Consider the following 14,591-nt stretch of genomic DNA (forward strand, 5'->3'; position numbering starts at 1 on the left):
AGCTTATAATTCAAAAATTATGAAATCTGTTAAGAGTATAGCTGAAGCTGTTGTACTAGCTTAGCTGATGACGTGTATAAGCTGCTGATGAAGCTGCTGAGCTGGCTGGCTAGTGATGTGTATAAACTGAAGGTGCTGAGCTGGATTGGGTTGTTGTTCACACCAACTAAAGCTGTAACAGATTATCCAGCTGGCTTGTTATGATTGGAAGTTGGATTAGTTTGTTAATACAACAAACGATTAGCTCTGTTTTAGTAGTTAGCTTTGAATGTAACTATAAATACTGGCTAACACGTTTTCAGTGTTAAGCTTAAGTTTTTAATCAATAAAAATCAATTCAGTTAAAGTTTCTTTGTTAATTTTCTTTCACTTTCTCACTTGCCAAACAACCTATTAATTCTAAAAAAATCAATCCATGAACATTTTACATGAATATTCTGATATTACACGACGTCAATATTACAAAACTTGGATCAGTGTTGATTTTTTTTCTTGCCAGCATGCCACGTGAATAGTATTTATAATAGTATAAGGTTTTAAAAGTCTAATTGTTAACATATTCTTGTCTAATTATTTACAGTCATAGCCTTGTAAAGAAATCAGTGTAAAGATCTTATTAATATACACTGAATCCCAAACTGAATTACGTAGAGTTTGGACTTTTTACGAAACATTTGAGGCTAGAAAAATCAAAGAAACCACAATGACTAAAAGAAACACACAATATCTTGTTGGAAATAATTATGGGTCCATACTCGTTCATCAATCTTTAACAAAATCAATCTTGATGCCACCAATGCGAGCTAGACCCTTCCCAAATTTTGGCACCAATGTCACAACCACACTATCATCATCCTCAGCTCCCAAATCCTCTAACAAATCTGTCAATCCCAATCTCAAACTAGTCTTCATCTTCTTGCCATGCTTATGCTTATGCGGTACATTCACAAAGCTTCCCGCAAATTCACTATTATCCGGCCCTATTGGCATCCCATCTTCATCTTCATTTATGTACACATCAAATTTCACCCTCGCATCTCTCTCAAACTCAATATTATCTACAACCAACACCTCCTCTTCCTCTTCTTTTTCCTTTTTACTCCTTGATTTCTTCGGCCGCGGAACTACAGTGCTTATAACTCTGTCCAAGACAATAGGAAATACATTTCTCGGAATCAACTTTCTCTTCAACTCAGCTGCTTGCGCTACTCCAAAAGCCTTTGCCACTCTCTTTTTGGCTAAATTTCTAGGTGATGGCTTTGAATTCTGCCATGGAATTTCAACGTCTTGATAAACATAGCCTAGGTTTTTAGTATCCAGACAATCACGAACTTTAACACGAACAAGATTTGCATTCTCATCATAGAAAAGGAAAGCCGAGTCTAGCCAATCCGGCTCAGTGAAATTGGTTCGCTTCCCTCCTAATGTCCTCCAAATAGTCCACATGCGATCAATGTTGGAATGATGAGCAAAGAAAATAGGGTCTCTCCCAGCGGAGTAAAAGTTCCCCATGTTCTCCAGATTAGGTTGCGTGTTATCACCACACCATAAATGAACCGGATTATGCGGAGTGTTCTCAATAGAACCGGATCCTGGCTCAGGTTCATCACCGGCACGGTATGGACTTCCAAGAAAAAGCTTGGAAGTCTTGCCATTAGACACCATTTGCCTGTACATGATGGTAAGATTACTGGAAATTTGATCTTTCTTTGTTGTGGTCTGATCATCATCAGTTTCATTGTAATCAAGATCAAGCAAAGTTGGCGGTTGGTGGTTTGCATTACGTAGCTTATCATAAAGTGGTGAATTAGGTTTTGCAAACATGGGAGGCATTTGCATGCCCGGAGGGGAATCCCAATTCCAAAATGGCAAAGCAAATGTTGGATCATCGATCAATTTTCCCAAGATCTTTTCATAGAAATATAAATAATATCTATGAAATGGGAAAAATAGCCATGAGTTGTGAATTTGAAGATCAAGATTAGGGAAGCCAACTTGGTCATAAGCCCCATCACAATAAGCACAATGAACGTTAGCTTGATTCATGAAGCTACGCGGGTCATCGGCGGGTAGAGCTTTCATGAGCTCAATAGCCTTGGAATACTTGGCTATGTAAGCATCATCGGCTAAATGAGCCGCAGGCCTAACACGCAACGAGGAATTAGACGGAGGGAGTTTGAAGTTGATGATATTTGTAGATTTTGGTGGGCAGCAGTTATCGGTTGTTGTGTCAGCTTTGCCACATTTGCTTATATCCGGGGCTGAAACCGGGGCGGCGAAAGCAAATGGATCAGAAGAAGAGAGATTAGATACACCATAAAGACCTCCTAGACCAACAAGTAGAACATCTCTTCTATCAAGTTTGTTTAGAGAATCTTTTGAACTAGGGTTTTGTTCATTTGTGGCTTTGCATGTTACCTTACGCTTTCCAACAATTGAAAGCTGGGATGTTTTTTGGCTGAAGGGAGAGATAGAAGTGGAAGTGGCGATGGGAATAACAGTGGCAGAGGAGGAAGATGAAGGAAAGAGAGTCGTCATGACCATGAAGTATTCAGTTGGCTGGTTTTGTGATCTAGTGATTAAGCTGCTTCCTCATCCTTCCTTTTATAATGAAATAAGCTACTGATAAGACAGTTGAATTCTCGCCATTTTCCGAACCAAAAAAAAATGGCGTACCGTTTTGGTTACAACTCTGCCTTTATACGCAACTAAAGTCGCAAAATTTGATTTTTGAACATTTCACTCGAAAGTATTTGTTTGCTTTTCTTTATTTTCTTTATTGTTTTTTTAGGACAAATTTTTTTCTTTTTTAATTTCTCGTACTTAAATTACAGTGAGTCTATAAAATTGAATCTTAAATTTGGATCCGAATCCTCTCTCTTAGGCACTTTCTCTCCTACTCTTCCTAAACTTTCAAGAATCCACTTACATGTGTCATTAATGAAATTAAATGGCTAAAATTTTGTTTTAATAATTTTTATCTAAATAAACATCCAAACTCACATAACTGTTGTCAAATTCTTTCCCGCAAATATTTTTCCCTCTCATCTCTTTGTACATTGATGCCCAACTTTAGCAAATTGTAAAAAAAAAAAGCACAAATTGAAAAAAAAGCAATCAACGATAAGGTTTGCATCTTAATTTTAATTTTTTTCATTTATTTATTTTTTCTTGATGTTTGTTTTCTTTATGGATCCAGATTTCTACAGTTAATTAAAACAATTGTATTCTTTATTTATCTTTTGCATTGTTAAAGGGTTATTGCTATGATTTTAAAATGCTTGATTGATTTGGATAGAAACCTAAGCTGGAAATGGAATTTGAATCTAAGCAATTCGCATATGATTTCTACAATAAGTATGCATTGAAAATGGGATTTAATATTAGAAAAGAGACATTTTATAAGAATAAGAAAATAGGTGAAATGACCTAAATGATATTTGTTTGTTCTAAGGAGGGATTTCGTAAGAAGGATAATAGAGATTTACTTTCAAAAAAACCTAGGGGAGAAACAAGGACGGGTTGTAATGCTCAATTGTGTATTAAGTTGAATAGGAAGAAATAAAATTATTATGTCTATCATTTTGTAGAAGTCCATACTCATCCTCTTGTAGGGGAAGAATGTGCCCATATGTTACCCTCTCAACGAAGAATATCAACATCTCAAGCAATTGAAATATAATAGAAAATGTGAAAATATGCAAAATCACCAGGCATCAAATTTGTTTCCAAGCCCCATGAGTCTTAAGCTCCCTCTAATCCATCAACTTAAGATGAAAGTTAAAAATAATGAAAGAACAGCTTACCAAAAAAGTCATCCCAGCAATATATGATAAAAATGATAGAAAACTTTTTTAGAGAGTAAACGAAATTTCTAACATTATCATGACTTATTATGGGCTAAAAGCTTCCATTCGATGGGTTTATATTCCCTTTTTGCTCTTGCTAATATCTGCAATTAACTCTACTTGAAAATTTAAAAATTGTCCATATCCCCTTCAACAAATCTTCTCAACATCCATAACCAATTTTGTTAAGCCATTTCATCAAACACTTTGAGGGCAATCTCCAACTTCTCAACTTTTTTTATATTTTTGTAATTGTTTTTCTTGTCGAACATGTCAATTCCTTTCATTGTACATCTCACCTGTTTGGGGAATAAATAGAATATTGAAAATGAAGTGCTACATGTCGATGTGAAGGTTGTATGACTATAAGTTATCCTCGTGGGGTACCCAACCTATACCAGTTACACTTGGTAATTAAGCGTGTATACGGGGCACGCCATGTCATGACCAAACCCATATCTAGTAAGATATTTTCCGCTTTGGGCCTTAACAAGACCCGCATGGTTTTGTTCCTGGGGTGCCCATACACCTCAAAACGAGTCTTGCCAATTAAGGTGTAGATCACCCCTTATAAACCCAGCATCTCTCATGTACTTTGTCAATGTAGAATTCACCTAGGATGTTAAATACACACCCCTTAAGGACTCAGTGTCCTCACTGAGGTTTGCCCTCATCATTGCTTAAAGGGACATAAGGAGTCATTCTAATACCATCTGTCAAGACCCAAGACCTAACCCAAACCTGACAAGATATTGTCCGCTTTGGGCCTTAACAAGACTCGCACGGTTTTGTTCCTGAAGCGCTCATACACCCCAAAACGCGTCTTGCCAATTAAAATGTGGGTCACCCCTTATAAACCCAATATCTCTCCTGTATTTTGTTGATGTGGAATTCACGTAGGGTGTTACACGCCACATCAGAGCCAAGGTAGTTAAAGAAAATATCCAAAAATACCTACCAAGTGTGATATTTTCATCACCCAAAAAGAATATTTGATTTGGCAAAATCAAATAAGTAATATTTTGTTCGAAAAAAAGGAATAGATGGTTGTCATGCCCGCAAAAAGGCAAAAGTAACACACAAAAGACAGTGGTCTTTAACTGTTACACCTAAAATTGTCCACCACATACACAAAAAATAGAGCCTGCCTAAAATTTACCTCATTGCTCTCCAAGCATGCTCCTAACAGTCTAAAAATCATCAGAGGATAAAAAAGAAGTGAGAATTTAAAAAAGAACAGTAAAATCACCACTAAAAATATGTCACGTGGCAAGGTACCCAGGGTGTACTATATAAAGGTAATAAGATTTTATCTTTCTTATACTCATCACAAAAGACACACAAAATAAGGGGTTGAGGTATTCTTCAACCTCCAGCCTCTATTTTTAAAGAGCTTGCAAGCGCTCATCTGCATAAAAGTTCAAGTAGCTGACTTGAGCGTTGGAATGTGGTCGCTGGCCACTGCCGGCTCAATTTCTAATCTCATTTTGTTATTTTTCCGGTCTAAAGATGTCATTTCCAGTCATCTCCTCCCCCACATGACCTTTCACCATTATCCACCTCTCTCCCATTATTTGTCACTTTCTTTGAAGCCCAAAACAACTCCTACAGCTCGGTTAAGTGAGGTACCCTGAGTCCAAAAAATAAATTTATTATTTTGGTAAGGTTTTGTCTCATTTCCTTGCAATCCAAAATCCACTTAAAACTTCGCCAAAACAAAATACTACAGAACATTAGCTGTAAGCTCATATCCATCATTTTGATAGACATGTGAGAATCATTTTGATATTAACAATCTTAAATTTTGATGTTAAAAATCAAGCTGACTTGTTTTACTTTATTTACAATTATTCCTATTTTTAAAAAAAGACAAAAAAAATTAAGAAAAAAATCCTAATCTTTTCTTAAAACACGTAACTGAAAAAAAACGTGTAAATTTGATATTTCCTTATTGACGTGTTAATAAATTAGAGGAAAAACTCTTGTCAGGAAATAATTCTAATTCTTCATTCCAACAAAAACATCTCAACTGTTAATTTGACATTATGATCTCTTTGAAAAGTTTGATCTTTGAAATTACTACCAATACATCACTAGATAGAACTATTGAAAACATTTTTCAAGGATTGACACTTTAGATTTTTAAAGTCGATAAAAAAAAAATTAATATTAGACATGTGAGAATCATGCAGTATGTCATTTACATTTACAAGTGTCCAAATTTTCTCTTTGAAAAGTTCTATTTATACTTTAATTTCTGTCTTTTAGTCTAACTTGCTCCATCAAAAACTTCGGAGTTAGCTATTGCAACTATAAATAATAACTTTGATGGACCTTCAAATCGTTTTGTAGAGTACTACTTGTCTACGACTGGCACTAGAGAGATTTAATTAGGAGAAGCTGGAAAGAAAATTCAATAGAGAGAGAGAGAGAGAGAGAGAGAGAGAGAGGTTTCGTCAACAAAGAAATCGATGATAGAAGATTCAACCCAATCTCTTTCTCACCAAAACAAGTTTTTGAACAGCCAATCAACAAAAGTTTTTTTTTTTTTAAAAAAAAAAAACTCCTTGTAAAGCTTGACAAGCAACCGTGCTCGGGAATTCTATTATTGCTTAGATGCCGTGTATCCATTTTACCGATTCAACATGCTAACGCAATAATTAATACTAGTCTTGTTTATAATATCTTTTACTTGGTATCACAAAAGAATAATATTATATTAAATAAATCCTTTACTAAAGTAAAGTAATGGATAAATTAAGAAATAGAAAATATTGATTCCAACATACTGAAAAACAGAACACATTGTGTGAGTGTATGGACAATTAATACTCGGGCCAGGCTCGCCTGAGAAATGTTTAAATATATATATATATATATTATTTTAGTTGGAATCCACTTTTTTTACATATATTTATCTCATCCATAACATATATTTACAGTATTAAATTCTATAAGCCCAATTTTAAAACCCAATGTAACAAGAAAAAAAAATTATGAATTATAAATTTATAAAACATAATGATTTTTTAAATGTAAAAAAAAATTGACTTTTTGCAGCCCGAAAGAAGCCCACTCGAGTGCCAACAAGCCCGAGTTTACGTAGCAAAATTAAGTTGAAGATACCACAACAATGATTTTGACATGATTATGCCCATCCACATTGAAGATAAGAAGGTTATTTTTTAAGATTTGGCTGCAAAGTTTAAAGTTAATTAGTAAAAATATTGAGCGAGTTTTAAAAAATTAAGAGGCTTAAAAGTGGTTTGTTTATACAAGACTTCATCTTCTTGAAGAATTACTCATGAGTTTAAGAACAAGATGAAGCATGGAGAATTTCGAGTTTCAAAAATGATAGATGAAAAAGGCTATATTCTAAGCCCCAAGTTACATTGATACTTCACTTCAATGTTTTCCTTTCTTTTCTTTTTCTTTTTTTATAGGAGAATGATGTAGAACTATATTTTAGGATTTTGGTATTTTAGGTCTTTTGATATTTTTTATTTTTAATTAGAGTCGAATATGACATGTGTTTTAGTTTTCCTTCTAAATTAATTTAGAAAAGTATGTTCATCTTAGTATAAATAAGGAGATCTTGTCGTCATTAGTTAAACTTTAATTATTCAATAAAAAGAAACCCCTCTTTATAATTCCTTTAAGATTATTTATCAAAATTTCTCTTATGGAGTTATTTAAATTAAAACGAAATCTAATCACACTTCGATTATAGCATAGCCTAATTGCACTTGCTCTAGTACTAAAAAGATATCTAGTATTCATCTACACTATCAATCCACTTTTGCTACCCCATTCAACCAAGATGCCAGTAAAACACAAAAGAAAAAAATATTTTAATTTAAAAACTATATTTTTTGTTGCTAGTGTTTTGAAATCTATATTTTTATTTGTAAGTGGCATCTTTACTTTATTAATATGAGGATGTCTTCATTAATCCGAATATGAATCATCAAAGGAAGAATATGAATAGATATGATTGTTGGTGGATTATTGTTCTTCGAGATAGTACTAGTTCGAGATAGTACTAGTTCAACCCCCTGCTTCGTGCTTGGAGAATGAACACGAGGATCGAGAAGACACATAATTTTAAAGATCTCAATAGCATCTGGTGTGGTGGGTTCTACTATGTGTAGATTTTAAAATTAAAAAATAATATATCTTTATATTTGAATCCAATGTTTCAAATTGAGATCCCACACTTTAGCTAAAATGTAGAATCTCTCGTTAAAAACCTTTATATGTATATATGCTAAATAAAGGTTCTCGTACTTCATTCAAGTTAAGATCAATTAAAAGTCTAATTTCTCCTCCTCTCAAATTTTACCTACCTTCACGTGCGGACCAGAAAGCAACTGCTTAAGATTTTCTTTCTTTGAATATGCAACTGCTTAAGGTTGAAATTCACCATCTCCAAAACCAATACGTTACATGGCAGTGGAAATTTTTCGGTTGCTAAAAATTGATTTTGAAGATTGCACCCAAGGGAGAAATATTGCTTGGTTGCGGATCCTTTGAATTATGGGCCAAAGCTCCGGGTTTTGACTTTATATATATCGATAGATAATTCATATATATCTCAAAGTTGCGTGGCCATTACACATTAGTCCAGTTACCGTCAAAGCTTTTAATTCAATAAAAGTGTATTTTTTTAGATAATAGAAACCTTTAATTTAAAAAAGGGAAAATATCCACCGTCCACCTATTCTTTACACCTTTTTCAAAAATACACAATTCTTTTATTTTTTGGCTGGAATCCACCTAAAGTTACATTTTTTTTCACTTTTCCACTTCCGTTTGGAATCCGTTAAGAAAACTAACGGAAACTTTAAAAAATGACCATTTTACCCCTAAAACGAAAATTACAATTTCACCCTAAAAAAATGCCAAAAATAATAAGATTTAATGATGAATATCATTATTGGTACATTAATGAAGTACAAAAAAATCTTAACTACTAGAGATTATAACTCAATGAATAATAAAACTTTATTTATCTTAAATTTAATTGATGGTTTGTGAGATTGGGCTATTTTTAATACTACTGTTATAATTTAGCATTCTAATTACCGACATATTTTTAAAAAAAAACATGTATTTGATGGTTGTGAAATTAATTTCTTTATTGACCGATGGGAAAAATTATTAGATTTAATCTGATTATTTTTTATAATTTTTAAGGTGAAATTGTAATTTTCGTTTTGGGGGTAAAATGGTCATTTTTTAAAGTTTCCGTTAGTTTTCTTAACGGATTACAAACGGAAGTGGAAAAGTGAAAAAAAATGTAACTTTAGGTGGATTCCAGCCAAAAAATGAAGGAATTGTGTATTTTTGAAAAAGGTGTAAAAAACGGGTGGACGGTGGATATTTTCCCTTTAAAAAATGAATTGTAGTTTTTAAGACTAGGTTTGGAGTTTTTATTTTTCGATTTATATATATGTCTTTTAGCTTTTTAAATTTATATTTTAATTATTGTAAAAATAAATGATATAATTAATGGGGTTAGCAAATAACTAGGTAAATTGATGGATATATGAAGAAATTAGTTTATGTGAATCCAATAAACTGCAGTTGTTAATAATAATAATAATAAAAGAGGGATGCTACTAGGCACTAGCACCCCTTTATTATCTTTGCTAAATCCCTTTGCTATTTATTTCCTATTTAATTCCTAAAATAATCGTTATTGTTGTTCTTCGTCAATAAACCCACATTTCAACCCTTTTAAAATTCTTCTTGACGTAGCATTTTCTGCCACTTTTTTTTCTTCAATAAACCACATTCTCAATAAATCCTAATGAGCTCTTCTCTCCCCCATTCCATTTCGAAAAGAAATAAAATATGCACAAAGTTTGATTGTCACCCTAATATGATCATAAAGTTAATAATCTATAAAAATTTTATAAAATTATCTTTCCTGCAGAATAAATTGTTAATAAGTGAATAAAACTTATTTTAAATCAAATTCTTAATTAACTATCTTTTTTTGTTTTTGAACTTTATAGATTTAAAAAAAAAAAATTTTGATGGAGAAAGAGACAGAAATCAAAACTATATGCAGGTTTGTTTAGATAAGTTTTAATTTTAAACATAATATAAAATATAGAGGATAAAATTGTAAATATAGAACTAATAGGGGTTTTACAAGAGAAAAGAGGGGTGCCAGTAGCGACACGGTTTTTTAAAACTCTTGCAGGGCTATTAGTCCGACTTGGACTTTTGATTCATGGAGGCTAGGTCCGGGCCCGGCTCGCTTCAGGCCTGCACAACTGAAGCGATAGCCCTCTTACACCTGGCTGGACTCAAGCCTGACCGGACCAAGGCTTATTTACTTGGTGTATTTTAAGAGAAGATGGGAAATTGAATAATTAGCTCCAAAATTAAAGCTGACATCTTAAAGGGAAACTTCATATTTTGGGGAGCTACGGGTGCATCCTATTAGTTAAAATTAATTTGAACCAAAGCCATAAGTAAATTTTTCCCAATTAATTTTTTTTTTAATTTAACTTGAACCATTAACCATATTTAAAAGAGCAGGATCTTTAATTTATCTGAATTTCATGGAGCGAATCCAACCAAATACATGAAAGCATTAGAAATCAATACAAACAAATACACAGTATTTGTGAATGCACTCCATGAATTTATAAACACCAACCAACTCATAACTTGAGACAAAGGTAAACCCTGGTATCAATTAGCTGATTTATTATTTATTTCCCCGAGGTGAATGGGAACAAAAAGGAAAAGAAAATCTTGATACAAGGAACAAAAAAAAAAGCTTCATTCAAAATCTATAATTGCCCAACAAAAAGTTTAGATATGTGCTTCTCCTCTAAGCTAAAAGGACTTCAAATCAGACATCACGCACCTAAATATATAGAGCTACGACATATTGGGCACGTAAATTCATCGGAGAACCATCTAATGATACAATGAGAATGATAAACATGTTTGCAAAATGGAAGAATTCTAAACAAGTCACCACTCACAAATTCCTCCAAGCAAATCACACACTCACTCGTAAATTTCTTGTTGTGCAGGTGGCCATCGTATTTCTCGGCCGGCAGCAATTTTTCTATAACCCTTTGGTGTCTCAGCGGCCGATCCCACAATCTCAAAACGTCAAACGATCCAACTTCAGGATCATGCATGCGTTGATACAAGTCGCATGCCCATATGCATATCTCGTAGACCCAGATTAGGAGCAATAACGAAAGAGCAATGGTGAGTGTGTAAGTTAGTACGATCTCTGCCTGGCGATTCGAACGAGGATCCATTAGTCTTCTGATCACGAAGAGCGTTTCATCTTCTTCGATCTGTGAAATTATTTTTATGGTTTAAAATAGTACTTGCCATACTTAGCAGGATTAGCATCTAATATTTCGTTTTGAATTCTTTGAACATTTATTTACTTTCCCAAAATAAGGTTCTTTAAAATGGAATAAATTTAGTATTTATTATATAGCTAATAAAACGCATGAACCATATCATTAGTCTCCAAAACTTGCATCTCCTCTACTTCTCTGTCTTAACGGCGCCGTTTTTGGGGTCCAATATGACCCTTGTCGCGTATTTCATTCTGAGCCTGTATCCGCGGCCTGCGGCATTTGTAGCTATTTAGCCTTGTATATATTTCAAGATCGGTGGCATGGTCTTATGATATAGGCGCTTCTTTTAGCTTTTAGGCATGACTTAATCTAATAGCTAAAAAGAAATTATTTAATCACATAAGTTTTTATTAAAATTGTTTAGTATTGTTTAATTGTATTTTGATTACGACTTTATAAAATTAAATAAATTATTTTAATGTCTATTGGTATAATTCAAAAAAAGAAAAAAAGAAAGAGAAATCTATTAATAAAAGTTTAAATTTTCACTTTTAAAAGTAAAAGGTTATAGAGCTTATTAAAATAGTTAAATTATCTAAAACACCCTTAATTTTACTTCACAATTTTAAACTCTACTTGTATAAATTTTATTAATAAAATTATTAATCTAAAATTCCCTTTATTTTACTTCACAATTTTAAACTCTACTTGTATAAATTTTATTAATAAAATTATTATTTAAATAGGCTGTATTTAAAAAGTTATATCAAATGGAGTCTTTTTTTTTTCACTTATTTTCATTTCCCCCAAATTATTATTATTATTATTATTTACTTGCTTGGAAGTGCTGTGAAAATGGGATGTTTTCGCTATTGGTTACTTTTTATATGGTTTCGACGTGGGGTAGATATGTCTTCATTATCACTTTGATTCCGCTTTACGTGCTTGTGCGTTTATTCTTGTGATTGTATGTGGCTTATAATTGCATGTATGTTTTTGCAATGCTTTTATTAGTTATGCAGGTTTGGTTTGTAAGGATCAGTTAATCGGATTCAATCATTTGACCTGACGAACGTGTGGCCGCGGAAGAGAAAATAGAGAGAAAATTATAAGAGAAGGAAACGGATAAAATGATTGTGATAATATTGAACAAAAATAGAGATACAATAAAATTTTCATTAAAAAAAAAAATAACAATAATAAATGATGACATTTAGTTGGAACTGGAACATACATATTGTACAAGTGATGCTAATAATAGTTGCATATCTCCACATCCGATTAATGATTGATTGATCAGAGAAATACAAATAGATATTATTTCTCAAGTTTTTACACTAATGATAACCGGTTAGTATCCGCTAGAAGGTGAAGCAGTTAGCAGAGAAGAGAATAGAAGAATAACTATCACGCTTTTCCCCACCGATTTTCAACATCTCCATCGTTCTAGCAAAGCAATACGTGAGTTTATTAAGTTGCCAAATGTTGATTGGTAAATGTTTATTATAGCTTGACATGTTGGACATTCTGTTTGGATGGCGAAAAGCTTCCAAATGGTAACAATATATAATTGCTGATTCTTTTGAAGTTCAATTTTGGTTCTGTTGATAAAAAAAAAAAAAAAAAAAACTCTTCTTTTGATTTCCAGCAAGAAACCAAAGGTATGTTCAATGCCATCTTAAGTTCCTGAGGATTAAGAGAGAGTCCAATATAAGACAATTGCGAGAAAACATCACTCAACTCCTAAAAAATGGCCACATTGAAAGCGCTTTTTCCCGGGTATCCTTTGGTTATGTAGCTTGTTGTTTTTATATGTAATCAACACAATTAGTGAAATCATATTTATAACTCTGGATTCTAGCTCATAACGAGCTAATTAATCCACGTGGATTCTATCTATTAGTGATATAGGCAATAAGGAATTTTCAAGAATGCAATTCGGTATGGTTTCTCTAGTCTCTACAGGCTTACCATTGTAAGCCTTTTCAGGTTGAGCACTCGTCAAGGACCAGAACTTGTTGGCTGCATATCATCTGTTGGATCATTTCTGCGAATTCATTATCATAAACTTCCTTTATGTTCGAAACACAAGTATGACTGTAATATTTTAATTCTCCCAAGAGTATTTAAGTCTTTTTAGTTTTTTTAACGATCTTTTTACCTTAGTATAAAAATAATAAGGTGTATTTTCCATTATGAGAGAGAGTGTGAGAAAGAGAGATCAGCTAAGATGAGAAAAAAAAATGACAGAGAGGAAAAAAAAGATATGGAGAGAAAAGAGAAAAAAAAAAAGAAAAAAGAAGAAGAAGAAAAATAATTGAGATAGGCAAAAGTACTTTTGTTTATAATAAAGGGATCATGATTTTTGCGAAGCTATAACTAATGTAATTCGGGTGGATTGCATAAACTAACGATTTAATTCAGGTTGTCTCTTAATAATATCATATGGGAATTGCTTGCTTGGAAATTCAAATACAACATTTAAAGTATTTGGTAAATAATAACACCAATTTTTTTTACTTTGAATATATATCGCTGATTATAAAGATAAATAGGAATGAAATCGAAAATGTTACGGCAAAAATAAAGTTAAATTTGTTTGCATGACAGAATCTCTGCCTTGTGATGGCCGTGATGCATATAAAACAGGCAAGGCAAGAGAAACAGCGACTTCTCAACTGACTCAACAACTAATATTAGAGAGTTTTTTCATACACAAGAAAAAGCATCGTACGTGTATAACATTGACTTTGGCTTTGTGTGAATTAAGGCATTTCATAAAGGAAAGAAGGAAACTTCTCTTTTTCGTCCTTAGTAAAAAGGCCATTCTGTTGACAACCAAAAAATAGTACCTTGGTGAAGGAAAACACGACGCCAACATCTATGCTATGTCTTTATCTATCTCATATTCATAGTCATGACATGAGATTATTATTATTTTTTAATTATATAAGACTATTGTTCAGATTATAATTTATATTTTATAAGGTTAATATATTGATATCTACAATTAAATAATCTTCTCTAATATTTGAGGAACGTCTACTCTACTCACGTTTCGAAAGAAATAAAACTATTTTCACTCAAATTGAAAAAAGAAATTAAACCTTCACAATATATTGTGAAGGCTGTAACTCATGTCCTCACAATTGTGAGGGCAAAGTTCTAACTAATGGGGTTAATTATTTGATGGGATGCAAATAAAATACTTTCAGCCAACGGCCTGGAACATGTACTCGTTGGTTTAACTATCAAACACCTTTGGATTTCAATCAAGGATCCGGCTCTTTTTAGACTCATACGTCTACATACCTATTCTAAGCTGCGGTGTACGGACGAACTCTGTGCTCCTCAGAGTAAAAATGAAAATTAAATTCTGATCAATAGTTCAGTGTTC

General features: G+C 32.7%; 1 protein-coding gene across 1 annotated transcript; it reads right to left on the bottom strand.

Moving 5' to 3' along the window:
• Positions 1-594: 594 nt before the first annotated feature.
• On the bottom strand, positions 595-2,562 carry LOC18053328 (polyphenol oxidase, chloroplastic). The gene has a single exon (XM_006449228.2). It carries the CDS (start codon positions 2,542-2,544, stop codon positions 763-765), a length of 1,782 nt encoding a protein of 593 aa, XP_006449291.2. The 5' UTR covers positions 2,545-2,562; the 3' UTR covers positions 595-762.
• Between the last annotated feature and the right edge of the window lie 12,029 nt (positions 2,563-14,591).

The sequence above is a fragment of the Citrus clementina genome, unplaced genomic scaffold (genome assembly GCF_000493195.1).
Source record: "Citrus clementina cultivar Clemenules unplaced genomic scaffold, Citrus_clementina_v1.0 scaffold_2, whole genome shotgun sequence".
NCBI lineage: Eukaryota > Viridiplantae > Streptophyta > Magnoliopsida > Sapindales > Rutaceae > Citrus > Citrus x clementina.

Excerpts from the sequence above, each read along its gene's own strand:
- LOC18053328 (XM_006449228.2), bottom strand. The coding sequence starts at position 2,544 with ATGGTCATGACGACTCTCTTTCCTTCATCTTCCTCCTCTGCCACTGTT.